Raw genomic sequence first — 27,596 nt, forward strand, 5'->3', positions numbered from 1 at the left:
TTTTTGAGTTAAGATATTTTTTTTTTAAGATTTTGGAGCCACACATCCAAATCTTCTATTGGAGAACAAAAGAGAAAAAAAGGAAAAGCCAAGAAAGCTTTTTCCTTCATTATACAAATTATTATGTTTATCTGCCCATTGCTGGTTTTCAGCTTGCTTTCAAAAATATACAAAAAAAATCAGGCCTTAGTCTAAGGGCCATATCCTTATATATCCCTTATTGCAGGGGTTGTAATTAAAAAAAAAATAAAAAGAGAAAAAAAGAAAAAAGAAGGCATGTGCCTGTTTTTCCATACAGTGATACTGCAAAGCCCAGAGCTGCTGGTTTTTCTGAGGGGATGGGGGTGGGTGGACTCATTCATTTAGGTCTTGCCATAAGAGTAAGTGCTGATTAGGGTTGATTTTTAATTGTTCTGAAAGTGACAGTGGTCACTGCTTTTCAGAATGGCTTGAGGTTTTTGGGTTTCTTTTGGTTGAGGGTTTTTTTGCTGTGGTTTTTTTTTTTTTGTTTGTTTGTTTTTTGGTTTTTTTTTTGAGGCTCAGAGCTGGAAAAACCAAGGTTTGCCAAGCTGCTCGTCAGAAGCATTTTTCATCCATGCTGACAAACTTCTGGGCTTAGAAATGCTGCTGGGGTGGATAGAAAGAGAGCAGTCCTTTATTTGTGCCAGAGCTTGGTCTCATCAACATCTTCATCAAAGTCTACTGGGATAGGAATTTACCTTCTACATAACACCATAACACCACCATTGTAGCCTGGTGTAGTAAAATGCCATTTTTTTCCTAGCAGTTTCATGTGGGTAGGTCTAGAGATTCCTCTTCTTTCCTTTTTTTTTTTTTTTTCCCTTTTTGTTTCTTTCGTTCTTTCTTCTTTCTTCTTTCTTCTTCTTTCTTTCTTCTTTCTTTTCTTCTTTCTTTCTTTCTTCTATCTTCTTGCTTCTTTCTTCTTTCTTCTTTCTTTCTTTCTTTCTTCTTCTTCTTCTTCTTCTTTCTTTCTTTCTTCTCTTTCTTTCTTTCTTTTTCTTTCTTCGTTCTTTCTTTCTTCTTCTTCTTCTCTTCTTCTTCTTCTCTTCTTTCTTCTTCTTCTTCCTTCTCCTTCTCCCTTCTTCCTTCTTCCTTCTCCTTCTCCCCTTCTCCCTTCTCCCTTCCCTTCCCCCTTCTCCTTCCCCCTTCCCAGTCCTTCCCCCAGTTTCCTTCCCAGTTTCCTTCCCAGTTTCCTTCCCAGTTTCCTTCCCAGTTTCTCCTTTCCTTTCTTTCCTTTCCTTTCCTTTCCTTTCCTTTCCTTTCCTTTCCTTTCCTTTCCTTTCCTTTTCCTCTTCCTTTCCTTTCCTTTCCTTTCCTTTCCTTTCCTTTCCTTTCCTTTCCTTGTCTTCCTTTCCTTTCCTTTCCTTTCCTTTCCTTTCCTTTTCTCTTTCCTTTCCTTTCCTTTCCTTCCTTTCCTTTCCTTTCCTTTCCTTTCCTTTCCTTTCCTCTTTCCTTTCCTTTCCTTTCCTTTCCTTTCCTTTCCTTTCCTTTCTTCCCTTTCCTGTTTCCTCCATTCACTTGCTGAACTTGAAATATTTGTCATTTTAATAGATGGGAATAAATATTCAACAAATAAGCTTCCTGTCCTTAAGTGTTCCCCTAATTATAAATAAACCTAGAATCTGAATTCCTGATTATTTTTTAATTTAAGCCAGCCTTAACCCCATGGGATTGGGAACTCCTGGCTGCATGAACTAGAATGGCTTCATGGCCTGATTCTCATCTGGAGGATCATAGGATTGCTTGGGGTGGAGGTATTTTCCTGAAATAGTTTGGAATAACACCGAGGCTTGGGATATGGCTCCTTTCTCCCTTCTGCATGCCCTCCCCTAACCACAGGTATCTCTGGCTTCAGGTAGGGTGAAGGATACTGTGGGAAGTGCCTTTTGGTCTCGAGCTGGAGGACAACAGGTTTATAGGAGTTGATGGGGGACTCAGCACAGCCTTTCAGCAGCCTCCCCCTAGAGATCTTGTCACGACCTACAAGGTGGGTGCAGCACTGTCACATCTCCCAAAGTGACATCTTTATGTCCCACAGAGGGATGGGTAGAGTTCCCCAGAGTTGGGGTCGACCCAGAGAGATTGGGACTGGACTCCCTTGCCTCCTAAACTCCTGCCTATGTGCAGCTGGACCCAATCCTCCTCCTCTAATTAATCTCTTTTAACAACCCATTGAGTGAGATTAAGTTTGGGGATTCTCTGCGTGGTACTCTAGGAGTAAGATTATGACCCAGGAGGTTTGTACAAACCACAATTTTTCTTAAAAGTGAGGAAGATGATAAAACGTGACAGCTTACAGCTGGCAGAATTAGAAAAGGTGGTACTTTCAAAGCAATGGATTACAAGTTAGCAAAACTTCAGGAAGTTGTCAAAACACCAGGTTACAAATAACAAAACAAAGCAACAGGGAATAAAACTTAAAGAAGTTAGAAACTATGTTACCCTCATGTGCTGAGATAAGGGTAGAAACAAAGAGATAAAGAAGAGATAGGAAAGATCTCCCCACCTTGGATCCAGGGATGCCCTGGGTAGGAAGTTGTGGTCCATGGATGTTGGGCACACATCCAGCATTCCCAGTCTGCCTCTTTTATGCCCCCTGACCCCACCTTTTTGGGGGGGCTCTGGCATCTCTTGCACAGCCAGGTGTTCACTTGGGCCCCTCCAGATGGGATGACAAAGCAGTAACCCTGATTTCTGCACGTGTGCCCTCTCCAGGGGCTTTACATGGGGCACACACAAGATGTCACTCCGCAGGGTACAGCTTGCCTGTCCCTGTCCCTTAGGGAATAAGGAGAGTGCTCAGGTTACTGGGATGGCCACTGGAGGAGGGGATGAGCTTGCAAGCCCTGTTTCTCAGGGGGGTTTCCCAAATGAGGGGCTCTCCTTGAGAGAACAGAGTCCAGATGGCTGATGAATGAGGCCTCCACCCAAGCTCAATGTCCCTTTTGTCAGGGTGGATGTTTAGAGACAAATATTCTTTTCAGGATGCTATAGATGTATTTCATACCACCCTTGCTATTTCCCCATGGGACCTTTGGGAGTATTTATATAAATCCTTATATATGGATTATATATATCCAAAGGGATTGTAAATTCCCAGTGGAGCTTTGGCTGTGTGGGCTGTTTCCTACCAGGAATGGTTCTTTCCTGCCTTCTGGCCAAGAAAAAACAGCAGCCCTATGGCTTAAGGGAATTTAGAGTGCACCATGAGCATGTGAGAGGACCTCAGGAGTTGGATGTGCAAAGTCCTAAGGAAACCTGGGCTGGAAAGGAGCAGCTGGGACATGACTTGGCTTTGTTGCCTGAAGACTTAATGATGATCCCGGGTGGAGGAAGCTGCCTCTATCCAAGCTGCAGCCTTGCTGCTTGCTGCCTATAACACAGAATCACAGACTGGAATGGGTTCAGATTTTTTAAAGATCAGCTAATCCCAACCCCCCTGCCATGGCAGACACCTCCTACTAGAACAGGTTGCTCCAAACCCCATCCAGCCTGACCTTGAACACTTCCAGAGATGGGGCAGCCACAGCTTCTCTGGGCAACCTGTGCCAGTGTCTTAGCATCCTCATTTCTTCCTTAAGTCTCACCTAAATCTCTCCTCTTCCATTTTGTCTTGGGGTGGTGCAGGGGTGTTTTGGAAGCAGGGAGGCCACAGGGTTGGTTCCTGGGAGAAGCTGCTGGAAGCTCCCAGAGTTCCAGTCCTGGCCCAACCTCTGCCCCAGGCTGACCAGATAGGGGAAGCTGGATGTGCCTCTGTGAGGAACATGTTCAAGAAAGGGAAAACAAAACTGAAAAAAAAAAAGACTTGCAGAGGAGAGGAGGAGATGGGAGAGCAATGCCAGAGGAGAGACACCGAGGTCAGTGAAGGAGGAGGGGAAAGGTGCCCAGGCAGAGGTTTCCCCTCAGCCCGTGGTGAGATGGCGGCTGTGCCCCTGCAGCCCATGGAGGAGCACGGGGGAGCAGCCCCTGAAGGACCCCAGGGGGGTAAATGTGGATTTGTAGCCCCTGAAGTGTCTCAGGTGGGGCAGAGGTGAAGCAGCAGCCTGTGCAGGATCTTGGAGAGGGTCAGATGTGGCTCTGCCCCGTGTCAGAGGAGGTGACTGTTCCCTCAGCAGCCGTGACTCTGTGGGCAGCCCGGGCTGGGGCAGTTCCTGAGGGACTGCACCTCACGGGAGGGACTCACGTCCCAGGGGTTCCTGAAGGACTCTCTGCCATGAGAGGGACCCCGCGTTGGAGCAGGGGAAGAATGTGAGGAGTCCTCCCCCTGAGGAGGAAGGAGCAGCAGAAACAGCGTGTGGGGAACTGACCCTGAACCCCCCCTGTGTTCCCTGTGCCCTGAGGGAGGGAAGGGCCCGGGAAGAAGATCTGGTTGTGTTTTCTCTTTCTCCTTGTAGACTAAATCCGCTCTTTTTCTTCTCAAGCTGAGTTTGTCTCATTTTGCCTGTTACTGGAATTGGGGAGTGAAAACCTCCCTGTCCTTGTCTCAATTAATGAACCCTAAGGTGGATTTTCTCCTCCCTGTCCCTCAGTGGAGATGGGGGGTGAGTGGGCAGAGGCCCGGTTGGTACCGGCTGGGCCTGAGCTGTGACACATTTTGAAACCATTCCCCCTCATCCTGCCACTCCATGCCCTTGTGAAAAGTCCCTCCCCAGCTTTCCTGTAGCCCCTTCAGGTACTGGAAGGTGCTCTAAGGTCTCCCTAGAGCTTTCTTTCCTTCAAGCTGAACAACCCCACTTCTCTCAGGCTGTTTCCATAGGAGAAGTTTTCCAGCTCTCTGAGCATCTGCACGGCCTCTTCTGGACTCGTTCCAAGAGCTCCATGTTGGGGCCTCCAGAAATGGAGACAGCACTGCAGGGGAGTCTCAGGAGAGTACAGCAGAGGGGGAGGGAGAATCAGAGAATCACCTCCTTTGGCCTCCTGGTTATGCTGCTGGGAATGCAGTGCAGGATGTGTTGGCATGGTGGGAAAGAAGGAGATCTGATGCTGATCCTGGTGGATGTTGAGCATCCCTGCCTTCCTCTGCCACCTCTGTGCTCAGCTTGGCCATACACGGGGCAGTTGTGAAGGGCTGTGCTAATTGCAGGTTGCCAGTTGAAGGAAAGTGGCTTCTTAGGTATTGGATATCATTTTCCATGCCATGGAGCAGCAAGTGAGGTGTTCTTTCCCTCATCTTGGTGCCTTAGCAGAGCCCTGGTCCTGGCAAAACGGATTCCTGGACCATAGGATGAGGCAGTGATGTATGATGGAAGGTGGACTTGCAGGACTTCAGCAAGCAGAGCAAAATCCTGGTACAGATGAAAATAGGACCTGTGCAGCTAGTTTAGTTTGCACCATTCATCTTGAGGTGGCCTGTGCTGTCTTTTCCTTTGGATGAACTGAGCTGAGAGTTTTGCTCTGTATCTGTGGGATGGTAAAGCTGCTGTGATTCCTGTGAGGCAGGAGAAGAGCACTTGCAGATCTGTGGAGCTGCCCTGAGTTCTGCCAAGAGCTGGATATGCCTGTAAGAAATAGGTTCTGTCCCTGACATCTTTACTAGCTGGGAAAAGGCAAAAGATCTAAGTGTTATGCTAACCAGGCTCTCTGCTCTCATTTTTCCAGGGTAGCCACTGACCACAGTGTTGATAATACCACAGCAGTCCTCAGAGAGTGGCTGAAGAATGTGCAAAACCTCTACCATGATGTGGAGTGGAGGCCATTGGAAGACCCCCAGTGAGTACTGCAGTGAGGGACTGACTGAACCTGTTTGGCACGGATGTCAGATTTTCTAGGTTTTCAGTTTTTTTCAAACCAGGAGATGTACTACATGTCCAAACATTACAACATGGATTTTTTTGTGGGGGGTATGTTGTCCCATTAAAATTGAAAAGGTCTCTGGCTTAGTGAAACAATGCATACAGAATTCTGGAGGAGAAAGCAGTTTCCATTCAGTTACTTAACATCTGCAGCTGCTCTCTTTGCATGGTAAACAAATCACGTCAAAAGCTACAGGGAATAAAAACTGTCATTCTTTATTTGCAAAGAAGCAGAGAAATCATAGCTTGTTCCCATAGTGTCTTTGGAAGTTTTGTCCAAGCCATCAAATATTTAGTAAGTTCTGAGCCAGAGAACTAGATTTAATTCAGTGTGTTGTGCCTTTGGATGATTTGCTTTGAAATATGAAATTAGGTTTAAAGAAAATCCTCTTATAAAGAATGATGGGCAACACCTTTTTCTTCTCTTCTCTCTTCTCTCTTCTCTCTTCTCTCGTCTCTTGTCTCTTGTCTCTTGTCTCTTGTCTCTTGTCTCTTGTCTCTTGTCTCTTGTCTCTTGTCTCTTGTCTCTTGTCTCTTGTCTCTTGTCTTCTCTTCTCTTCTCTTCTCTTCTCTTCTCTTCTCTTCTCTTCTCTTCTCTTCTCTTCTCTTCTCTTCTCTCCTCCGTTTCCTTTCCTTCTTTTCCTTTTCCTTTTTTTTTTTTTTCAAAAAAGGATAAGTTATTCCTTGTTTTGTTCTGTTTTCTATTTCTTCCATCACCAGTTTCCCCTTTCTTTAGGATTGCTTTAACTTTCAATATCCTCAGTGCAGTGATGGGGCACTCGTGATGCGTAGCTATAGGGGAAGCTTCTTTAATTGACTTTTTAAATAATTTCATTGGAACTGAGTTTTCTTAATCCTGTTAAACTTGGCTTTTTAAAGTTCTGAAACAAGTTTTTGAAATTCTTAGCTCCTTCACTGGCTCATGCTGGCAGTGTTTCAAAGTCCTGAATTTTTATGTCACATAGGGATCTGCCCCTGAGATTCCTTCCATCTTTGTTACAGAGCATTTGCTTCTGGACCTGATTCTGAAAACAGACATGCAGCTAATTTTGTTCTGGTCTCATGGGGTTGGGTGTTTGGACATTTAAGAGCTGTTATCAGGATGTGTTAACATTTATTAATAAAACCCAGAGCCCCAGGGAATCCAAATCGCCTTCATCTACACATCTTTGTTGAACATACTGGAAGCTTGAAGAGACAGAGAAGTTTTTACCAGAGGGTCAGATGAGGTAAATCAGCTTGGTGGGGTAACCTCTGCCACTGCAGAAGGAATTCCTGGGTTTGATAGTGCTGTTTTGCTTATGGAAATGCTGCACTGCTGCTTGTGTACACATGCCAGCACCAAACTTGGGATTGTTACCCTTCAAAACCTCTCCTGGGTTGCCTGAGGTGACTACTTTTTTTTTTTTTTTTTTTTTTTTTTTTTTTTTTTTTTTTTTTTTTTTTTTTTGTCTAGTCTAATAGAATAGGTTGACAATCCCAGAAATAGGTTGAAATCACTATTTTTTATTTTCTTTTTGGTAGGTCTTACCCAGAAGAAATTGGGCCAAAGCATTGGCCAAAGTCCCGCTTCACTCATGTAATGAAACTCCGACAGGCTGCCCTAAATGCTGCAAGAGAGAAGTGGGCAGACTACATCCTGGTAAATACAAGGTTTGATTTATTGTCTGTCTTCAGGCAAAAGCTCTTCAGGCAGACACTTTGATATTTGTGGCTGCCAAAATATTTATTCTTCATCTAAAGGCAAAGTCCTCTGAAGTGAGATGCTGTGTGTCATGTCTTGTTCTGATGAGCAGGAGACTGCTGCTGGAGAGGGAAGTTCCAGAGTAAGCCAAAGGCTTTCTCCACAGGGCTCAGGACTGAATATAGTTCTGGGGATGGGTAGGTAGCTGCAAGGGTCCCTCCAGGTTGAAATCCCACCTGGTTTTGCTGAAGTATGAGAGAAATGGTTCTGCAGAACAGTTGTGGAAAGTTGAGTACCTTTGGTCACTGCAGCAGTGGGTTCCCACAGCCTCTGAAAAAAGTGAGGGTGTAAAGCCAGTTTTAAAGAGTTCTTCTTGATCCTCTTCACAGAATAAACCTGCCCTGCATTTTCATCTATGTTATTTTATTTTGTCCCTGTGCTGGAGTGATGTTCTGTGGAATCAGAGGGAGGCTCTGCATCTTATCCCATCTCCTACCTTGTCACAGGGGCAGTCACCTTGGGCTTTACCCAAACAGTGATGTGTCCCTCAAGTGTGCTTTGGCTTTTTTGCCATCCTCATCCCTCTGGCTGCCTTGTTCCCAAAACACTGCCAGGGGAAGCAAGTCATTTCATCTAACAACAAATTTCCTTTTCTGTTCTTTCTCCAGTTTATTGATGCAGACAATTTACTGACCAACCCACAAACCCTGAACTTGCTGATAGCAGAAAACAAGACCTTGGTGGCACCAATGCTTGAGTCTCGCTCTCTCTACTCTAACTTCTGGTGTGGCATCACTCCTCAGGCAAGTGACTGGTGCTGGGCTGTGTTTCCAAAGGCCTCCTGCCATGTGGCTGTGAAGCAGTGGGCATTATTTCTGTTCTTTGGGCTTTCCCATTGCCTTTTTTAGTGTCCTTCTGAAAAGAAGCTGCTGTAGCTCTGAGGCATGCAGAGGTGCTCTTGGCATGTGGTGAGGACAGAAGTCTTATAGAGTCATCACAGCTTCCTCCTCTCTCTGCATCCAGAGTCTTGGGTGGGTATCTCTGGGAAAGGACCATACCTTTCTAGGGAATCTGGGAATAAGAGGCCACTGCAGTCTGGAAATGTCTTTCAGGCTTTGTTTTCACCTGAGCTGTAGGTATTAGCAGAGCAATCCATGTTCTTCATCAGGTGTGCAGGCATATAACTGAAACTTGCTTCCTTATCTGAGATTCCTCAGTTGAAAAAACTGAATCTGGAGGAAGCTGAGCTAAAGGAGGGTTGCAGGTGTGACCTCTTTACTCTTTTTGTCTTTCTGGAGGATGAGATGTTTCTCAGAACCAAGCAATGGCCTCCCCAAGTGGAGGACACTTAAAAAGCTGAGACCTGGGCACTCATCTGTCTTTGCTGGGGAGGGCTTAGGGCTTTTTCTGAGCCAGAAATTCTTGTAACATGCAGCCCCCTCCTTGTGTTTGCAGGGCTATTATAAAAGGACCCTGGATTATCCCCTGATTCGGGAGTGGAAGAGAACAGGCTGCTTTGCTGTCCCAATGATTCATTCCACATTCCTCATTGACTTGAGGAAAGAGGCCTCCACCAAGCTGATGTTCTACCCACCCCACCAGGACTACACTTGGAGCTTTGATGATATCATGGTCTTTGCCTTCTCCAGTCGCCAGGCAGGTAAGTGCAGCCTTTGCTGGTAGAGACATCCAGATCTCCACTTTGAGTTCACTGGCCAAAAGTCATGTGGTAGCTTCTGTGGTGTCTTAAGATCCTGTTTCCTTCCCTCTTTTTGATCAGCAGCAAGTGATTTGCAAAGTAATTTTGAATCCTGGCTATTTTGGAAGCCATGCTCGGGATGGGAGGAGCATTTCTGAGAGAAAATATGTAGCATCCACCTTCAACTGGTGTCACAGCAGGACAATAGTGAGCACAGGTGAATGCTGTGAGAGTGGAAGGTGTTCTGAAGTCTGTAGGTAAGGTATCCAAGGCCACCATTTCCAGGACATCCATGAGGGAAGGGGTGAGGGCAAAAGACTTTAAAAGCTCTTTTTAGATGTAGCAGTCCAGACAACAAAAAAACCCAAGTTGCTCACCCACAGTGCTGATGAGGCTTTGTTTCATGGCAGCTCAGCAGGAATTGTCTGTTGGTGTTTGCAGAGAAGTCTGAACATCTTAAAGGATATGGCTTAGGATGCTTACTTTTGTTTATTTTTGGAGAATGGACCTGGAGGGTGTTCTGTCCCCAGCAAAGTCCTGGCTGGCAGGGCTGTATGTAGCTGTGTCAGAAAAGAAAGAAGCAACTGGGAAGGGTCTGGTTTTATTGACCAGCACAGGAGCCAGCAGCTGTCCTTTTAGTGATCTTTCTAGTTTGAAGTTCTTGATGGCACTGAAAAAGATGGTGTGGTCTTGGTAGACTAAGTGGAGCTTTTCAAAACTTGGCTGGAAGAGGATGAGGGGTACCAAAGGAGAGAGGCACCTGATAGAGGGAAGGAAGCAAGAGTTGAAATTGGAGCCCTGGGGAGGCAGAGGTGAGATGTGAATTTGCAGGAGACCTTTGGGGCCTTGATTTTCACAGTCAGGACATCAGAAGAGGAGAAGAGGACAACATCAGTCTGGAGAAGAGGAGGCTCAGGGGAGACCTCATCACTCTCTCCAACTCCCTGAAAGGAGGTTGGAGCCAGGGGGGGGTTGGGCTCTTTTCCCAGGCAACTCTCAGCAAGACAAGAGGGCACAAGAGGTCTCAAGTTGTGCCAGGGGAGGTTTAGGTTGGACATTAGAAAGAATTTCTTTAGGGAGAGGGTGATCAGCCATTGGAATGGGCTGCCCAGGGAAGGGGTGGATTCTCCATCCCTGGAGGTGGCACTCAGTGCCATGGGCTGGGAACCACGGGGGGAGTGGATTAAGTGGATGATCTCAGAGGTTCTTTCCAACCCGGGTGATTCTGTGAATTGAGATTTAAGTCTGGATAGCAAAGAAGGCTCCTTCAAATCCACCTGCCCCACTTTATCCCCCTGACAGCTATCCCAGAAATGCAGCATCCAAAGAGTGTGGTAACTGCATTGCATTAGCAACAGCTGCTTCAGAAATATTTCAGGCAGTCAGAGCCACACTTTTTATCTTCCATCCTAGAACACTGTAGCCTTTTCCAGGACTGAGCCATGACATGGAAGGCTTTGCTCCAGCAGTCTGGCCTTTTGATCTGCTCAAATTGTTGGCTTGTGTCCTGGGCTGAATTTTGTCACCCAGGATAAAAGAATGACAGTCCAAGTTCAGAAATGTGAAAAATGTATGGACTCTAAGGTAAACTTATTTGTGGAGTAACTTCACTTATTTCTCTCAAGTCATACATTATGTGGGCTTTTATCCAGGCCAAATACTGCACTTCAGGCCCCAGATCAAACTATTCATTTCCAACACTGAATCTACTGCCTGAAGTCACTGTTTTGTTGGGACCATCCCACTTCTGAGAGGACATAGCCTGTGGCAGGAGTCAGTACTCAGAACAAACCTCACTGTGGGTGTTTTGTTGCCAAAAGTCAACTCTGTGGAGCTCCTTGCCCTCCTCCCAAGGTATCCACCCAGATCTCCTCAGCTTCCTTTTAGCTTGAGACTCTGCAGATCCATAGGAACCCAGGAGGAAGGTGAGGTTGTGGAGACCTGGGGGAAATCTGGGTTGCCTGACTGTGGCTGTGGGTTAAGGGCATGGCTGTGAAACCTGCTCAGAGCCTTCTAAAGACTAAGAATCTGCATCATGGAATGATTTGGGTTGAAAGGGACCTTAAAGATCATCTAGAAATAGATGATCTGTCCTTTGCATGGGCAGGGACACCTTCCACTAGTCCAGCTTGCTGTTAATACATGTTATCTAAAGCTTTTTTTTTCCATTGTGGCAATTAATTATATTATAAAAACAGAGCTGGAGAGCAAGTCCTCCTCCCCATTCTAAAGTAGCTTTTACCCCAGAAGGTGCAGAAATAGTGGTGTGACTCTATACAGATTAACAGTATTTAAACCAGCAGAAGATAAGAATGGAGATAAGTGAGCAAGATAAGATTAGCTGATTAGTTCAGTGCCAAACCCATTAATGTCAGCAGGTAGTATTTTTTATTCCTCCATTTACCTAAATTGCAGCTGACAGCTGAATCTGTTTTGGCAAGTAGTGCAGCCAGCAATTTACTTGCAGAACTTAAAATGGTAGAAACACTGGGATCATTAATACTGACAGTGCTGCTCTGCTAAAAATACCAGGGATTAGGGGGACTAATACATGAAATAATCAACACACCAGTTAGTGTCTGCTTTTTGTTTAATATCTAGAGGGGAAGGGGTAGCTGTGCGTGTTTCATTTTAAATAAATACAATTTTTTAAAAGAAAAGAAAGGCAGGTTTATGTTTTTTTAAATCTCCTTGGCCTGTTGTATGGGTTCTAGCAGTTTCCAGGTTGTGTTTAATTAATAAAGGATCTTACCAGAGCTCAATGGAAAAGAACAGAAATGTTTTCTTTTTCTTGGCTTTTCTGCATGTAGTTTTGGAGTGTGCTGCCTGATGTGACATCAGGCCCAGTGCTGCTGCAGTTACACCTGATCATGAGTGAACAGTCAGAGGTCAGTCCAGGGGTCACAGTGTTTTTTTCCTGGTCACACCTTGCTGGGACCTTCCCAGTGAACAAGGCCAGTGGTGGGTGGGTCTCTCCCTTGCTGTTCTGAGAGACACTTTTGCTCTTTGTTTTGCAGCTTCAGATTCAGGTTTGTGAACAAGCAACTGCAAAAGCTTTTGATCAGCAGGACTGAACATTACCACCTCTTTTTGAACACATCTTTCCTCCTTGCTGGTGTCTCTCTTGGCTTTTCCTCTCTCTCTCTCTTCAGGGCACTGTAAAAACTGGTCCTGAAAAGGGAAAGGACTTGTGTTTGGTGGTAGACTGGCCACTTCCAAGGTGTTTGTCCTATGTATTTCTCAAAGTCATTTGCCAACACAGATGAAAATGTATTCTGTATGTTTCTGTATAGTTTTCTAGCCAAAGCAAACAGATGCTTGACTGCAGAGCCCTGAGTGAATCCCTTGCTAGGTTAGTAACAGACCCTACAGCTTTACCCATGCCTTGGGGCTCACAGCTTCATCCTGTGTGATCCCAGGAGCTGCCTGGGTCCACCTCTGGCCACCCATGTGCTGTTGAAGCTGATGATCAAGCTTTGTTCCTCCACTCTGGAAGAGTTACTCTGCATTTATTCCATTCTGACAGAGAAGCTTTGCAAAACTCAGAGAAAAGCTCCCATCACCCATAGCCATGCTGGGTTTGGTTGGTGTTTTTCCCTCTAGGGGTTCACTGATACACCAGTACCCCAGGGCAGGGTGAAAACCTCTTCCTGCTTTTGCTTCTGGGTCTGTGAAGCTGTTTGTGTTAAGGGCTGGTCCTGCCCTCTGCTGTAGGATTGTTTTCACAGTGCGAAGGCAAAGGCCAAAAAAAAAGACCCTTTTCTGGCTTAGGGAGAGGGGTTCCCAGTCTCTGCTAAGAGAAAAACAAAGCCAAAAAAAAAGACCCTTTTCTGGCTTAGGGAGAGGGGTTCCCAGTCTCTCCTAAGAGAAAAACAAAGCCAAAAAAAAAAGACCCTTTTCTGGCTTAGGGAGAGGGGTTCCCAGTCTCTGCTAAGAGAAAAACAAAGCCAAAAAAAAAGACCCTTTTCTGGCTTAGGGAGAGGGGTTCCCAGTCTCTGCTAAGAGAAAAACAAAGCCAAAAAAAAAGACCCTTTTCTGGCTTAGGGAGAGGGGTTCCCAGTCTCTGCTAAGAGAAAAACAAAGCCAAAAAAAAAGACCCTTTTCTGGCTTAGGGAGAGGGGTTCCCAGTCTCTGCTAAGAGAAAAACAAAGCCAAAAAAAAAGACCCTTTTCTGGCTTAGGGAGAGGGGTTCCCAGTCTCTCCTAAGAGAAAAACAAAGCCAAAAAAAAAGACCCTTTTCTGGCTTAGGGAGAGGGGTTCCCAGTCTCTCCTAAGAGAAAAACAAAGCCAAAAAAAAAAGACCCTTTTCTGGCTTAGGGAGAGGGGTTCCCAGTCTCTCCTAAGAGAAAAACAAAGCCAAAAAAAAAAAAGACCCTTTTCTGGCTTAGGGAGAGGGGTTCCCAGTCTCTGCTAAGAGAAAAACAAAGCCAAAAAAAAAGACCCTTTTCTGGCTTAGGGAGAGGGGTTCCCAGTCTCTCCTAAGAGAAAAACAAAGCTAATAATCTCTGCTCTTAGAGAGCAAATGGAAATGGCTTTCACAGGAGAGGCCACACAAATAAACCAGAGAATGGCTCTGTGATGTTTTGGTGCTCTTTGATTATGAAGCAGCAGTTCTGGGGACTGAGGTCCTGGCTTAAGTTTCGTGGTGGCTTCAGGAAAATCAGCAAAATCTGTAAGTGAAAGGCATGACTCTCATTTCTGTTCCTCTGTGACCCCCAGGAGTACAGATGTTCATCTGCAACCAGGAGCACTATGGGTTCCTTCCCATGCCCCTGAAACCTCACCAGACCCTGCAGGAGGAAACTGAGAACTTTGTGCACACACTCATCGAGGCCATGAGTAAGTTCCCATCATGGGACCCCCAGGTTAATGCTTGCAGACCCCTGCTGCCAGCACCCAAGCTCTCTTCTCCTTGGGAGCCTGGATCCTGAGCTGCCTGCTCTCACCCTGGTTTAATATGCAGTTTTCCATTTCCCACTGCTTTTCTACCTGGGGATGGAGTCACCTCAGAGTCAGGTCAGCCCCACTCACAGAGCCTCCCAACTTCCCCACAGTAATGCAGAAATGCATCTTTCATGTGGAAAGGACTCCAGGAGCTTGGTTTTGTCACGAGCTCTGGCTTCTGCTTTGCAAAGTGGACACTTTCTGCTCCACTCACCTCTGCACTGACTTGCATCTCCCAGCTCCTGGGGCTTTTTTTCAGCCCAGTGATGGAAACTCCTGCAGATTTGTTCTCTCAGCACAGCCTGTGTTTGAAGGTGAAGCTTTCAACCTCTCCTCTCTTTCAGTTGATCGTCCTCCCATTGAACCCTCTCAGTATGTCTCCATTCCTCCAAAGAACCCTGACAAGATGGGATTTGATGAAGTAAGGAACCTGTTTTGCTGCCCTTGTCTTGTCTTCCCATTTATCATTTATCCCAGGGTTCTCCCTGTAGCTGAGCTCCCAGCCACTTCCCTTGGTCTATGCTGCTTTTCACAGAGTCAGATCTTTCCCAGCCACTCATCTTTTGGGCCTAAACTTTTTACAAGGAGAAAATACCCATCCTTATTTGGGGAGAACTTCAGCCAAGCTCAGGGAAGAAAAAGGGAAAGGGCTGAGGGAATGTTCATCCCCTCTGACATTTGCTGTGGAGGAAGGAGGCTCTGCAGGCTGCAGTACCCCTGCTCAGAAGTGCAGGTTTGTGTGCAAGGGCAGTGCCCAGCAAACCTTTGGGGTTTCCTGTCATGAGGGCCATTTCCAGGAGGAGATGGCAGAGGTGAGGATGAAAACCAGGTTATTTAACTCCCCAGCTCTCGTGCTGTTTCCTCTACATCTGACTATGCAGAGCAACTTAGCAGTCCTTCCATTCTGCAACAAAACTGTTTTTTTGGGGAAACCTCTCCTGCTTCCCAGTGACAGAAGGGATTGATTGAAAGAGACCTTGGAGAGCCTGGAGCAGCCAGGGGAGCCAGGCTGACAGATGGGATTTAGTCTAAGCTGGGTATATCAGGAGCAATGAAAACCATGAGTGTTGGCTCCTTGCTGAGGCAGCTCTCCCCCTGCTCTGCTTGGTCACCACATTTTTCTGCTGTGGCATTAAGTGAACTAAAAAGATGACTGCTGATACCAGGAGTGGCCCAGGACCTAGCAGAAATTCCTCTCCCAACTCTGCCTAATGTTACAGAAAGGGCAGGTATTGAGGGGAGAAGGTTGGAGAGGGATCTGCTGTGCTTTAATTCACCACTGTCCATGTTGTTTGCAGCCCCAGTAGCCCCAGTGGGTGCAGCTGCCAGGCTGGCAGGGGCACTGGGACTGAGGGAGCTGTGGTGATCAGGGGAGCCTTTGTTTTCTTGGTGGATTCTGCTCCATCTGTTTACATGGCTTGTGAAGGCTGAATGGGATTTGGCTACGTGTGTTTGTGCATCTGTGTTTAGATCACAGCTGGTGTAGGTTGTTGGGCTTTTTTTTCCATGTTGTCCTTTGTGGCTGCACTTTATTTATGCAACTTACTATTTCTGCATCTGTACTGAGCTGGAATTTGATCCATTTCTTATTAGGACAAGGTTTAGCTTCACTGGTCACAAGGCTGCACTTGTACTTGTCTGCCTGGGACTGAAAAATATCCATGGCCCTCTGCAGTTTACCTTTAAATGAGGGTTTCAGTCCTCTGCCCTCCCCTGGAGACTTTGTCTCTTCCAGGCTTGGACTGAGCCCTGTCCAGACATCCCTATTCCTGGCCTTGGCATGTTGCTAGGCTTGTTTCTCTGGCAGGGGTAGTAATGGGTGTTCAGTGCCCAAAGTAATTAAAAAAATCTTCCCTTTGCTGTGTCCTTGTACTTGGATGGTGACCCCACTGAAAATCCTAAATACAGGCAGCATTGTGGGAAGGCACCTGGGGCAGTGTTCCTCTGGGAGAGGAGCTGGGCATTTTAACCTGTGTTTCATATAAATCCTGTATCTTTGGAAATTATAGACTCATCTGCCACTGGTCTCCTCTCACCTTTTGTCATCCTCAAAGAGCAACTTCCCCTGCAATGCAAAGCAGTTGTTAGACAAAGACCTTTCCAAACTTTCCAAGTCAAAACCAACCCCAATTTTTTTAAACAAATTTTAAGCAAAAAACTGAAGTATAGTAGTAAAACTATACCTGGTATTTTAATAAGATCTGCTTTTCCAGTAGAGCTGGTGAAGAAGAGTAGATCATGACTCTCCTTTCTCCCTCCCCCTTTCCCAAACCAGGAGACTGATGTCTTTCTCTTCTTCCCAGATTTTCATGATCAATCTGAAGCGTAGGAAAGACAGGAGGGATCGGATGCTGAGGACTCTCTATGAGCAGGAGATTGCAGTCAAGGTAGTGGAGGCTGTGGATGGAAAGTGAGTTTCAGCTGGGGTTATTTGCAAAGAGGGGGTTCTACCCAAAACCATCTCCTTGGGGGGCCTTCTAGTGGGGAGGGGTGGGCTGAGGGAGATGCCAGTCTCTCTTCCTTACCCAATAGCCTGTTTGGGGCAGTTTTACTCTGTTTCTTTCTTCTTTTGCAATTAGTCCTTCTCCAGGAGAGAGCCCAGAGCAGTGTGGTTCAGACTAAGATGAAAATCAGGTTAAAATCATACAGGTTTCTGTGAACTGTAACACTTCCACGTAGTTAAAAGGAGTCAGCAGTGAAAGTGTTTGACAGAAATTATCTCCTGAGATGTTCATCCATCTCAGAGCTGCAAAGCTGTCGTGCTACAGCAAACCCTGACAGAGCACCTTCCTTACTCTGAGGTGTTTTATGACCTTTTTTTAACACGAAATTAAGGCAGAAACTTCAGTCTGGGAGTTGCAAAAAAGCTTTAGGGAGCTAGGGCTCCAAGTGCTCCCTATGGTAAAGACTTGGGTACTCATCAAGACATCTTAGAAAAATAATATAAGCCAAGCTCCTGACAAGTTGCTGGTTTCACAAGGAGGCACTGGCAGAATTAAGGACATGATTTGCCAGCTTGATTTAGAAAAGCAAATCAAGAAGTTAATTATTCTCCAGGTTTTTGAGCAAAACGTGCAGGAATTTCTTGAGATGTGGCTTTTCTCTGAACATCATCAGCATTTCCCAGGTTGTGTCTTATGTTAAATCTGAATTTACTCTGCTTTAAATGGTGATAGCTGATGTTCTCTCTGTCTTAGAGCACTGAACACGAGTCAGCTCAAAGCTCTCAGCATTGATATGCTCCCAGGTTACCAGGACCCATACTCCTCCAGACCACTCACCCGGGGAGAGATTGGCTGCTTCCTCAGCCACTATTACATCTGGGAAGAGGTGAGGAGCTTGGGGGTGCCTCTGATTCCTGCAGGATGGTGCTGTGGGCAGGCAGTCCCAGTGCAGAGCATCAATATGAGCCCAGTTTCTGTTTTCCTTGGCTTACAGGGGTTTTCTCCAACACAACATTCAGCTCTCTCACCTCTGCTTTCCATCTGCCAAGCAGCTCACTCTGATTTGTTTTTTTCAGAATATTTTCATGACTGTTTTTGCAAAGCCTTCTTGGAGCATATTTGCTTAGGAGAAGGGCAAGCAAGTTTTGAAGAACAAAGGATGTTTTAAAAAAAAAAAATCCTGCTTTTTTTCCCCTTGTTCTGCATCTGTTGATAGTAACTCTGCCCATTGACATTTTTGAGCTGGCATATTGTAAATATTTTTAACAGTTGGGACCTCTGTTACCTGAGCTAAGAGGTCTTGTTGGGATGGCAAAAGCTGTATGGTCACCTGTAAGATGACACAGAATTATGGGATGGTTTGGGTTGGAAGGGGGCTTAAAGATCATAAAGTTCCAACCCCCCTGCCGTGGTCAGGAACACCACGAGATCAGGATGCTTAAGGCCCCATCCACTTCAGATGATTTGGGCTGTGCTGGTCATAGCTCTTGGGAGTTACACAGCCCAACACCAACAGGAGGGGTTGTTTCAAGTGAGATGTGGGGTACTAAAAGAAGACCAGGCAAGGCAGCCCAAATATGAAGGGTCCTGTATTTGAGGAGACAGAGTTGTTGGCTCCAGGGCAGGGTGTTGATCCAAACAGCCTAAATCCAGCAGGAGTGACTTCAGTCACTTCAGAAGTCCTCCTTCAGGAGAAGGAGGCACTGGGTTATTCTTCTTCCAGGATTATTCTTCTTACAAGATTCCAGGAAGAGTTTTTTCCTGAAAAAGAGGTTTTTCTGAACTATGGCTTTGGCTGCACCTGCCCCTGAGGAGGTGGCCATGCCAGCTGGCAGCTCCTGGGTTCAAGATGGGTTTTGTTTTGTTTTGTGTTTTTCTGTGTACTTGTGCTCACAGACCAAACATTTTGCCCGCCCACAGGCCTTACCTGTAGTTTGGAGCATAACAAAATCCTTGTAAATTGTACACAAGTATTTTTGAGCTAATAGTTTTATGACATAAAAAATAAGGTTATGATACATGGTATAGTGTTGATCTTGCAACTAATAAGAGTAATATTCCGGGCTGTGGTCTTCTGCTAGGCCTCTGCTTGATAGGCCACTTACAATAGCTGTGATTTTAGTGCTGTTTGTAGCTGGTGAGTTGCATGCTGCTTTTTGAACTTGGGAGTCAAGTGGTTTGATGTTGGTATTTAATGCCTTGGGCACACTTTAGTTTGGGCATTTGTGTGCAGTCACCCCCCACTGTGATATTTAGAAGATGGTGCAACGTCAGAGGAAGAGGGTTTCTAGCTTGCAGATGCTCAGCCATGGGATATTTTCAGGACTCTCTTCACCAGCAGTCTCTCCTAGCTGACCTCTGCTCCTGGAATGGTTCTCCTGGCTCCCTGCCTGCATATTCAGTGCCAGGTCAGGATCTTTTTGCTCCTTCTTGTTCCAGGTGGTGAACAGAGAGCTGGAGAAGACCCTGGTGATTGAGGACGACGTGCGCTTCGAACACCAGTTCAAAAGGAAGCTCCTGAAGCTGATGGATGACATTGAAAAAGCCCAGCTGGACTGGGAGCTTATGTGAGTAACTTGGGTCTCAGCCAGCTGGGAACTCCTGGGATCACAGGGAAGGATCACAGCTCCTGATGGGGATGCAGATTAAAGCTGGAGCATCGGGGAAGGTGGCAGAGGCTTCTTGGTGGCTCTTCTCCTGGGGGTGGCACTGGAGTGCCCCATGGGTACCATTGCTGCTTATTGTGGGCAGTGTTGTGTGATCTCTACAGCATCTGGAAATGCTGCTGTGGCAGAGGAACTGACAAAGCTCACTCCTGAGGCTCTGAACGTGTCATTGTCCCTCCCTTACAAAGTCTCTCACAGCTATGCCACCCACTGGGTTAAGACTTGGGTGGCTGGGAGTGGTGTGGGATAGAATCTGCGAGCCTGGTATGGGTTTACTCCTTGGATTGGACCTCCACCCTTCCCTGCTTTACATAAACAGTTGTGTAATTGCTGCAGATTTGCTTTGTTTCCAAGTTCCATTGTTTTCCCCCCTTTAAGCTATATTGGCCGGAAAAGGATGCAGGTGCAGGAGCCTGAGAAAGCAGTTCCCAATGTCATGAACCTGGTGGAAGCTGATTACTCCTACTGGACCTTGGGTTATGCAATCTCTTTACAAGGGGCTAAGAAACTCATCAGAGCAGAGCCTTTCAGCAAGATGCTGCCTGTAGATGAATTTCTGCCAGTCATGTACAACAAGCACCCTGTGTGAGTACAGCACCTTTGCCACCTGTGTTAACATCAGCTGGGTCTTGCTGAATCATCTTCAGCCTGATAATGTTGATGTGTCTCACTTCTAGTAGCCTGGCTGGTGGAGGACAGGGCTACTCTTTGTGTTTCTTGGTTGTCTACTCCAGGACTAGATAGTGTTCAAGATCTTTTTCAGCCAGGATGATTCTGTGATGCTGTTGGGCATGTGGTTTGTGCTCTAGAGAGTCAGACTCCACCCCAGCAACTCCCTCCACTCCTGGGCCCTCTTTGCCTGGTGGCCTGGCTTGTGTCTGAGTCACAAGCAGTGGCACTGCTCAGCATTTTCTCTGTTACTGATCATTCTTTTCTCCTCTGCAGAGCAAAGTACATGGAGTACTATGAGTCCAGAGACTTGAAAGCCTTTTCAGCAGAACCCCTCCTTGTTTACCCCACGCACTACACTGGGCAGCCAGGCTACCTCAGTGACACAGAGACCTCAACCATCTGGGACAATGAGACAGTGTCAACAGACTGGGACAGAAGACACTCCTGGAAATCCCAGAAGCAGGAGAAGATCCACAGTGATGCCCAGAGCAAGGATGCCCTGCCTTCCCAGTCATCTCTCAACACCCCATCCTCCAGGGATGAGCTATGACTGCTTCTGCTTCTGCTGGGACTCTCCTGACAGCTGAACCTGCCTCACACTTTAGCTTTTCACCCTTGGAAGTTGTAGAGCAGCTCTTCACGTGGTCTTCCTCCCACAGCTTGGAATGGCAAAGCACAGTGGGGACAACTAACCAAGCCTCTCAGGCTGGGTGGAAGATGAAGGAGGAGAAAGAACAAGTGTTCTTGGTGTGCAGAAAAAAAGGCAGAGATCTGAACAAAAGCTTTTGTGAGCTTTTGGAAGAAAAAAAAAACCAAAAAACGAAAAAAAAAAAAAACAACCCAAAAAACAACCTCGAATGACATGATTCTACAGTTCCTCATGTAGAACACTGTATTTATGAAGATTAATATATAGAGGTGTCCAAGCATTAATACCTTTCTGGGTAGTTGTAGCTGGGCTGCTGTGTAACCATTATTTCTTGTAGGTTTGTAGGTTTTATTACCCTGGTCCCCGTGAGAAACTGCAGGCAAGTGTTTGAGTTCTTTGGGTTTGTTTTTCAAAGGTAACCCTGTCTGAATCAAGATGCTTTCCAAAAACATTCAGTGCACTGGAGCAGTGCTCCTCTGTAGTATCCTCTCCCTCATCACACTTCTACACAAAACTATTGCTGCCTTCCCCTCCTTAAATGTCAAAACTTGCATCTGAACAGGCCTTCCAGTTTGGAATGGGTGTCCTGGCATGTCTAAAATCTTGGAAAATAGCAGAGAAAGTGAAAGTTGCTGGTTTTCTTTTGTCTCTGCACTGCCTGAAGGGAACACAAGCAGAGTTGGTCCATGTCATGGCTTTGTTCAACTCCTGCCTCCGTTTCTTCCTTCAGGAAAACAAAGCCTAACAACCTGTTTGCAAGGCTTTAAAATCAAGTGTAGGACTTCTAGGAACATTAAACCTTAAAGGGTTGGTTACAAACTGTTTGACACTATCTTTTTATAAAATTCAAACAACCTACAGAAATACCAGTGTCAACAGCCTTGATAGAATTGCACATTATAGGACAGAAAGGCAACTTGTCTTGATATTTTTTTTCATGTGAGAAGCAAACTTGTCTTCTTTTTTTTTTTGGGATGTGTTCTGATGTACTTGCTGCTGGCTACTGTGTCAGCAGAGTGTGGTGTTTGTTGTTGTATTTTTTTTTTAAAAAAAGATGTCTCTCAGAAGCTGGGTGCTCAAGAGCTACACTGCTTAGGTTCTGCTGGCCCAGACCTCAATCTGGGGGCTGCTGTTGTGCTGGGGTGATGCCCCCAACTCACAATCTTGAGATTCACCTGCTTGCAGATCTGGGCCTGTTGAGTGTATGTGGCTGGGGGTGGTTTTTTTTGTATTTTTTTTTTTTAATAATTACTGATCAATGTTGTGCTTTCTGCCAAAGAAAACATGTTATTACCTGTCAGCTGGTCTGATAATACATAAAACCTGGTGCAAGATGAACAGCTGTGTGTTATTCTTCATTGGGTGGGAGTAGCCTTGGCCAGGGAAGGCAGCTCAGGAGTTTTTCAGCTGTCTCACTCCATCAGGGAGTCCCTGGCTGTATTAAAATTCCTGTTCTGCTCCTTGGAAGCTGTGTCCCTTCTGCTGGCCAGGGTGGAGCAGGTGCCCCTGTGACATGGTGAGTATGGAGAGCAGGGCTGCTATGTCCACCACACAGAGCCTGTGACATTTCCTCTCTGACAAACCCTCTCACCTCCTCCCCAGGTCCTGCTTTACAAGGGCCCTGGAGTGGCTGAAGCAATCCCAGAGCTGTGGGTAAGAAGCTTGTGGTGACCTTCAGAAGCAGGAAATCTGTGACCTGGTGAGCATCCAGTGTATTGTTGCCCTTCACTGTTGATGTGAGTACCACCTTCCTAAAATTGTTCCATGCTTCCCTTGGGATTAGGGCTGATGGTGCAGCAGAGCTGTTTCTCCAGGCCCTGGCTATGCTTTTTGAGGACTTGGAAACTTCTGGAGCTGTGGTGGGAAAAGTGCCCCAGAGATGAAGGTCCCAGCTTGTTGTAACACCCACGTGGCTTCCAGTGAGCTGCATGTGGGTCTGACAGAACAGCAGAGAGGAGCTGGAGAGGTGAGTCCCTGTGGCCTGTGCTCATTTATCTGATGTAATAAAGAATCACAGAACATTTTGGGCTGGAAGGGACCTCAAAGTCATCTAAATCTACCATGGGCAGGGACACCTCCCACTGGATCAGGTTGCTCAAATCCCCATCCCTGGAGGGCAGCTCAGTGCATTGATGTTACAGGAATGTAGGTTTTTAAAAAGCCAAAAGCTATTGCTGCTCAGTAGGTAATGGAGGTGAGAGTGGTTTTACTGGGATAGCTCTTCCCAGCTGCATTGCTGAGGAAACAAAGCAGCCATCTTCATGAAAACTTGTAGGAATTAAAAAAGAAAATAAAATTATGTAGCACAGTAATGCTGACAGGAACTAAGAGCACAAACCTGTTACTGAGTCTGATGTTGAGCCAAACAAAGCTGAAGGAAGGTTGTAGCTGAAGGGTTACAGCTAAAATGGGGTGTTTTGAGTCATCTGTGGGGCAGGGAAGAGAAAAACAGTTAAAACAATAAAACTGCTGAAGTTGGAGAGGGTGACAGTGAGAGAAGTGGTGTGAGGTGTTAAAAAAGCCATAAATAAAAATAATAAATAAATTCTAAGAGAAAACGTAGATTAACTCCAGGAAAATATTAGTGAAAAACAATTTTTATATTTATTTTATAAAGATTACAGGTAAGCAATTAAAAAAAAAAATCTTTTCATATTTATAACTTTTTGGAGAGTGTAACTTTAAAATCAAGAACATTCACCTTTCAGATTCAAACATACAACCTCTGAGTGAACAATCCTACACTTCACAAATGCTACTACCCAGACATTAACACATTCTTACACTGAAATGCAATGAAAACTCAACTTCTCTTGGAGTCTTGGGCAAAAGTTCAGCCACAAACTCACCATCTTCACCCTCTCAATAAAAATATGCAACTGGAGTTCTGAAACTCTTCAGCCTAGAACCTGCACAGTGCAACAGAGGTGAGAAATCTCTGTGCAGTGTAAAAGGTACAACCCAACTGTTTGCATCAGGAGTTTATTGCTGAGCATTGATGTCATCTGAGCCCAGTTTTGTAAAAAATTGGAGCATGAGTTTGTTTAACTATAAAGTATCTGAAAATTAGGCTGTTCAGTAAGGACTGCTCACAGTCCAATGTCTCAGTTAGGGCTTTTTAAAATAAAACCTCTCACTATGCTTTCAAGAAAGCCTGTGTTGTGGGGAAAGGCTCAAAAAGTGTGGTACTTAGAGTTTCACAAAGAGATGATAAAATCCTTTATTCCAGCTGCAAGGATGTACCATGTCAGGAAATTCATTAAATAGATCTCTAGGAAGACCAAGGGAGGTGCTGGGAGGTTGTCTATAATATTAATATGAGTGTAGAAAATCTGGTTGGTTGCAGTAATGCTTTAAACCCATCTGTCTCCTCTCAATGCCCACTTTTAAAATAAAAGGCCAAGCCATTACCCCTCAGGAATGAAAATGTGAGTTAAAAAAGGTTTTGCTCTTGATGAGTGATTGCACATTACAAAGAGGTACATCAGTCATTTCAGAGTACACACAAAAGGCATTGATTTCTGTCCCACAGGTCAGCAAAGAAGAAGGAAAACCACCTTCAGGTGGCATCAAGACACAACCTAAATCCAGACAAGTAGTGTTTGTTTGTCTTGTTTGGGAACAATCCATGGCATTCATCCAGAGGCAAGTCCAGTCTTTGGAAAAAAAAAAAAATCCAAAATAGGTACTTTTCTGGTGTGGAACAAGTGCAAAAAAAAAAAAAAAAACCAAAACCAAACCAAGTTTGACAGCTGTGTGACAGCAATACACACACCTGCTGTGCTCCCTGGCTGCAGGGATGAGTTTTCCCAGGATGTACCCACCCTGCTTTGTCTGTGGATCCCAAATGCCTCCTGGAGGCAGCATCTGCTGGTGGCACACAACTCACACCCCTTCTGCAAACCAGTGCTCTCCTGAAGTTTGCTGGAGGCCACCCGGGGCCTCCTCCTTGGTTCAGGCAGAATTGGATTGAGACTTTTCTTCTCCAGTTCTATAAAAATAAATTTAGACTTTCTTCTGTGTAATACTGGCACAAAGGAAAAGGTTTACTCACAAAGAGAGTTGGCTTCTGTGGTGTACTGAATTCAGACAAATGTTGAAGTCCTGTTTTCCCCTCTAGCAGGGATTCTCACCTTTGGCTAATGTGCAAAACAAAAAATAAAAAAAAAAAACAACCCCAAACACACCAAAATTCCAGTCCAGAGAGTCCTGTAAATCTGTCTGTCAACATCTGGCTGCAAGGGATGAGAGAGACTTCCTGTAGGTGACTTTGCATTTCAGCTTCAAAGGTTTTCAGAGCCGGGTACATTCATCAGCTGTGATTCTGTCCTGTGCTCAGCCCCCATCACAGTGCAATTTTGCTGGGCCTGCCACTCCAGCAGCTCCTCTTTGGAGTCCTGGGAAGCATCAGGCTGCAGGGGCTCAGCATTTTTTCCCCACTGTCCGTAGGTTTTCTCCGCAGGATGAAATCAAAGTTCCCCTGGCTGTTCATAGCATAGAAGACGTTGGCATTGCCTGGGATCACCAGCTCTGCAAAAGAGGAAGCAGAGTAATTGTTTATTTGTGGTGTGAGGAAAACCAGGAGGAAACAGGGAACTGACCAAGTGCCCACAGCAACTGTTCCACCAGGGGGAGTACAGTAACTGTACCTCCAAGGGGAGGAGGGGGGCCAAACTCAGATCCCCTCCCAGTTGGTGAAGCTGAAGCTGCTCTGGAAGCTCTTTGCAGGCTTTTTGGGAGCTCCTGCCCAGCCCCACAGCAGTCAGGGAGCTGCAAACACTGTCCCATACCTGACAGCCCCCAAGCAAGCTCTGCCTGTACAGTCTGAGGGGCTGACAGAGCATTGAGAATCATCCCAGTTACCTGGGAGGGGGGAGGTGGGTTTATTCTCACTGGCAATTGTGGCATTTCCAACCTTGCTTCACATTTTAGCCTTTAACTCCTTCAAAATCCAGCAGAACCTTTCAGGCAGCAGCAGGGTTTTGCCTCCCTACCTTTTTTCTCTGAGATGATTTGTACAAGCTCATAATCCTCTGCTGTGTCAGCACTGAGGTTGTGCTTCAACATAGCTCTCTGGATGACAACAGGAGTTTTGTCTTGGCTCGTTAGCTGCAAAGAGAGAGTTGCAATGAGAGATTCTACCTATTCACTGATGTAATAAGATGATGATTTAATTGATTTAATAATTAGCAGAGGCCTGCCTGTCTGCAGAGCACTTGGAAAAGATTTCAGAGCACTGATGGGTCAGGAATGGAGCAGTAGGCACTGCTGGATACTGAAGCGTGGGATTTGTGACATTTGGTGTGGTGGATTTTTTGTTCAAGATGACAGACACTGTCCTAGAAGAGACAGCAGTAAATCAGTGTCTGCTCTCTTAAACAAACCCTGTGAGAGATCAGGCATTGTTCTAACTAGCCATAAAAATCCACAGAAATAGCTGCCCCATCTGTTGTTTGCAGACATCAATTAATCTGCAGTCCCCTGTGCCAAACACTTTGACATCCTGCAAAGATTTTTGGCCTTGTAGCTGAGTTCACTGTCTGCTGTGGAAGTGCTGTGCATCTGGAGCAGTCAGACAAAGGGAATGCTCAAAAGGAAGGTTTGTCTCAGCAGAAGCTGAAGTTTTCAGGCCCTCAGGGGATGGCTGTTTGAAATTTAAAGCTCAGATCATTAAAATCATGAGGTAGAGTTCTAAGAGCTCCCCCCACCCTTTGTGTGGCCTGGAGGGACCCTGAGTGCTCAGCTGAGCCACCTCGGGTGCCTGCAGAGCCAGCAGGGAGGAGTCAGAGTTCAGCACAGGTCCAGAGCTCCCTTGGCACCACCAGAATCCTCTGTGGATCTGGAAAGAAGGAAGCTCTGGAATGCTGTGCCTGGCAACTTTCACTAGAGAGGTAAGCTGTGCAATTAAATGGGTGATCAGCTTCCTTGCATACAGCACCCAGTTTCCAGAAGGCAGGTCCTGGGGAAAGCTGCTCAAGGCAAAACCTGGTGTCAAAACAGCAGAAGAGCATTCTCTTCATCAGAATGCTCCACACAGAACTTTCTGCTAAAATGCAAACTTTAATTTCAAGACCAGACACTTCTACAAAGATGCTGTTGTCAAACCTCTCACTCTTACCAAGTGCCACATATTTTGAATGGCAACATTTGTCATCTTCCCTGTGGAGCCAGGTGTCATGAACTGGCTCATTGTTTCCCAAAAACAAAAGCACCATTTAAGTCCCCCTGGACTTCAAGGCCAGGCTGGATGAGGCCTGGGGCAGCCTTGTCTGATTGAGAGGCATCCCTGCCCACAACAGGGAGGTTGGGATAGGTGGCTTTTTAAGCTCCCTTCCAACCTAAGCCATTCTATGATTCTCTGGATGAAAACATCTCAATGCCCACTTTTAAAATAAAAGGCCAAGCTATTGCCCCTCAGGAATGAAAATGTGAGTTAAAAAAGGTTTTGCTCTCCATGAGTGATTGCACATTACAAAGAGGTACATCAGTCATTTCAGAGTACACACAAAAGGCATTGATTTCTGTCCCACAGGTCAGCAAAGAAAAAGGAAAACCACCCTGGGGTGGCATCAAGACACAACCTAAATCCAGACAAGTAGTGTTTGTTTGTCTTGTTTGGGAACAATCCATGGCATTCATCCAGAGGCAAGTTCAGTCTTTGGAAAAAAAAAAAAAATCCAAAATAGGTACTTTTCTGGTGTGGAACAAGTGCAAAAAAAAAAAAAACAAACCAAAACCAAACCGAGTTTGACAGCTGTGTGACAGCAATACACACACCTGCTGTGCTCCCTGGCTGCAGGGATGAGTTTTCCCAGGATGTACCCACCCTGCTTTGTCTGTGGATCCCAAATGCCTCCTGGAGGCAGCATCTGCTGGTGGCACACACCTCACACCCCTTCTGCAAACCAGTGCTCTCCTGAAGTTTGCTGGAGGCCACCCGGGGCCTCCTCCTTGGTTCAGGCAGAATTGGATTGAGACTTTTCTTCTCCAGTTCTATAAAAATAAATTCAGACTTTCTTCTGTGA

At 45.8% G+C, this 27,596-nt stretch overlaps 2 protein-coding genes across 3 annotated transcripts in view; one reads left to right on the plus strand and one right to left on the minus strand.

Moving 5' to 3' along the window:
- Positions 1 to 21,909, plus strand: part of COLGALT2 (collagen beta(1-O)galactosyltransferase 2) — a 45,548-nt gene extending 23,639 nt beyond the window's left edge. The window contains exons 1-12 of one of the 2 annotated variants that reach the window (XM_071751369.1): positions 1,877 to 2,008; positions 5,620 to 5,730; positions 7,338 to 7,455; positions 8,166 to 8,300; positions 8,953 to 9,157; positions 13,916 to 14,035; positions 14,485 to 14,561; positions 16,444 to 16,550; positions 17,338 to 17,470; positions 19,024 to 19,151; positions 19,629 to 19,835; positions 20,196 to 21,909. In XM_071751369.1, the coding sequence (XP_071607470.1) occupies positions 1,947 to 2,008; positions 5,620 to 5,730; positions 7,338 to 7,455; positions 8,166 to 8,300; positions 8,953 to 9,157; positions 13,916 to 14,035; positions 14,485 to 14,561; positions 16,444 to 16,550; positions 17,338 to 17,470; positions 19,024 to 19,151; positions 19,629 to 19,835; positions 20,196 to 20,472 (1,680 nt within the window). In that variant the 5' untranslated portion in view covers positions 1,877 to 1,946 and the 3' untranslated portion in view covers positions 20,473 to 21,909. Of the gene's footprint in view, positions 1 to 1,876; positions 2,009 to 5,619; positions 5,731 to 7,337; positions 7,456 to 8,165; positions 8,301 to 8,952; positions 9,158 to 13,915; positions 14,036 to 14,484; positions 14,562 to 16,443; positions 16,551 to 17,337; positions 17,471 to 19,023; positions 19,152 to 19,628; positions 19,836 to 20,195 lie in introns of those variants that run through there. The other variant, XM_071751368.1, reaches the window with a different exon arrangement.
- Positions 21,910 to 23,152: 1,243 nt separating this feature from the next.
- RGL1 (ral guanine nucleotide dissociation stimulator like 1) overlaps positions 23,153 to 27,596 on the minus strand; it is a 60,150-nt gene continuing 55,706 nt past the window's right edge. The window contains exons 17-18 of the mRNA XM_071751363.1: positions 25,566 to 25,680; positions 23,153 to 25,101 (exon numbers count right to left, since the gene is read on the minus strand). Coding sequence (XP_071607464.1) covers positions 24,917 to 25,101; positions 25,566 to 25,680 — 300 coding nt within the window. The 3' untranslated portion in view covers positions 23,153 to 24,916. The remainder of the gene's footprint in view (positions 25,102 to 25,565; positions 25,681 to 27,596) is intronic.

This window comes from Heliangelus exortis, chromosome 8 (genome assembly GCF_036169615.1).
Source record: "Heliangelus exortis chromosome 8, bHelExo1.hap1, whole genome shotgun sequence".
Classification (NCBI taxonomy): Eukaryota; Metazoa; Chordata; class Aves; order Apodiformes; family Trochilidae; genus Heliangelus; species Heliangelus exortis.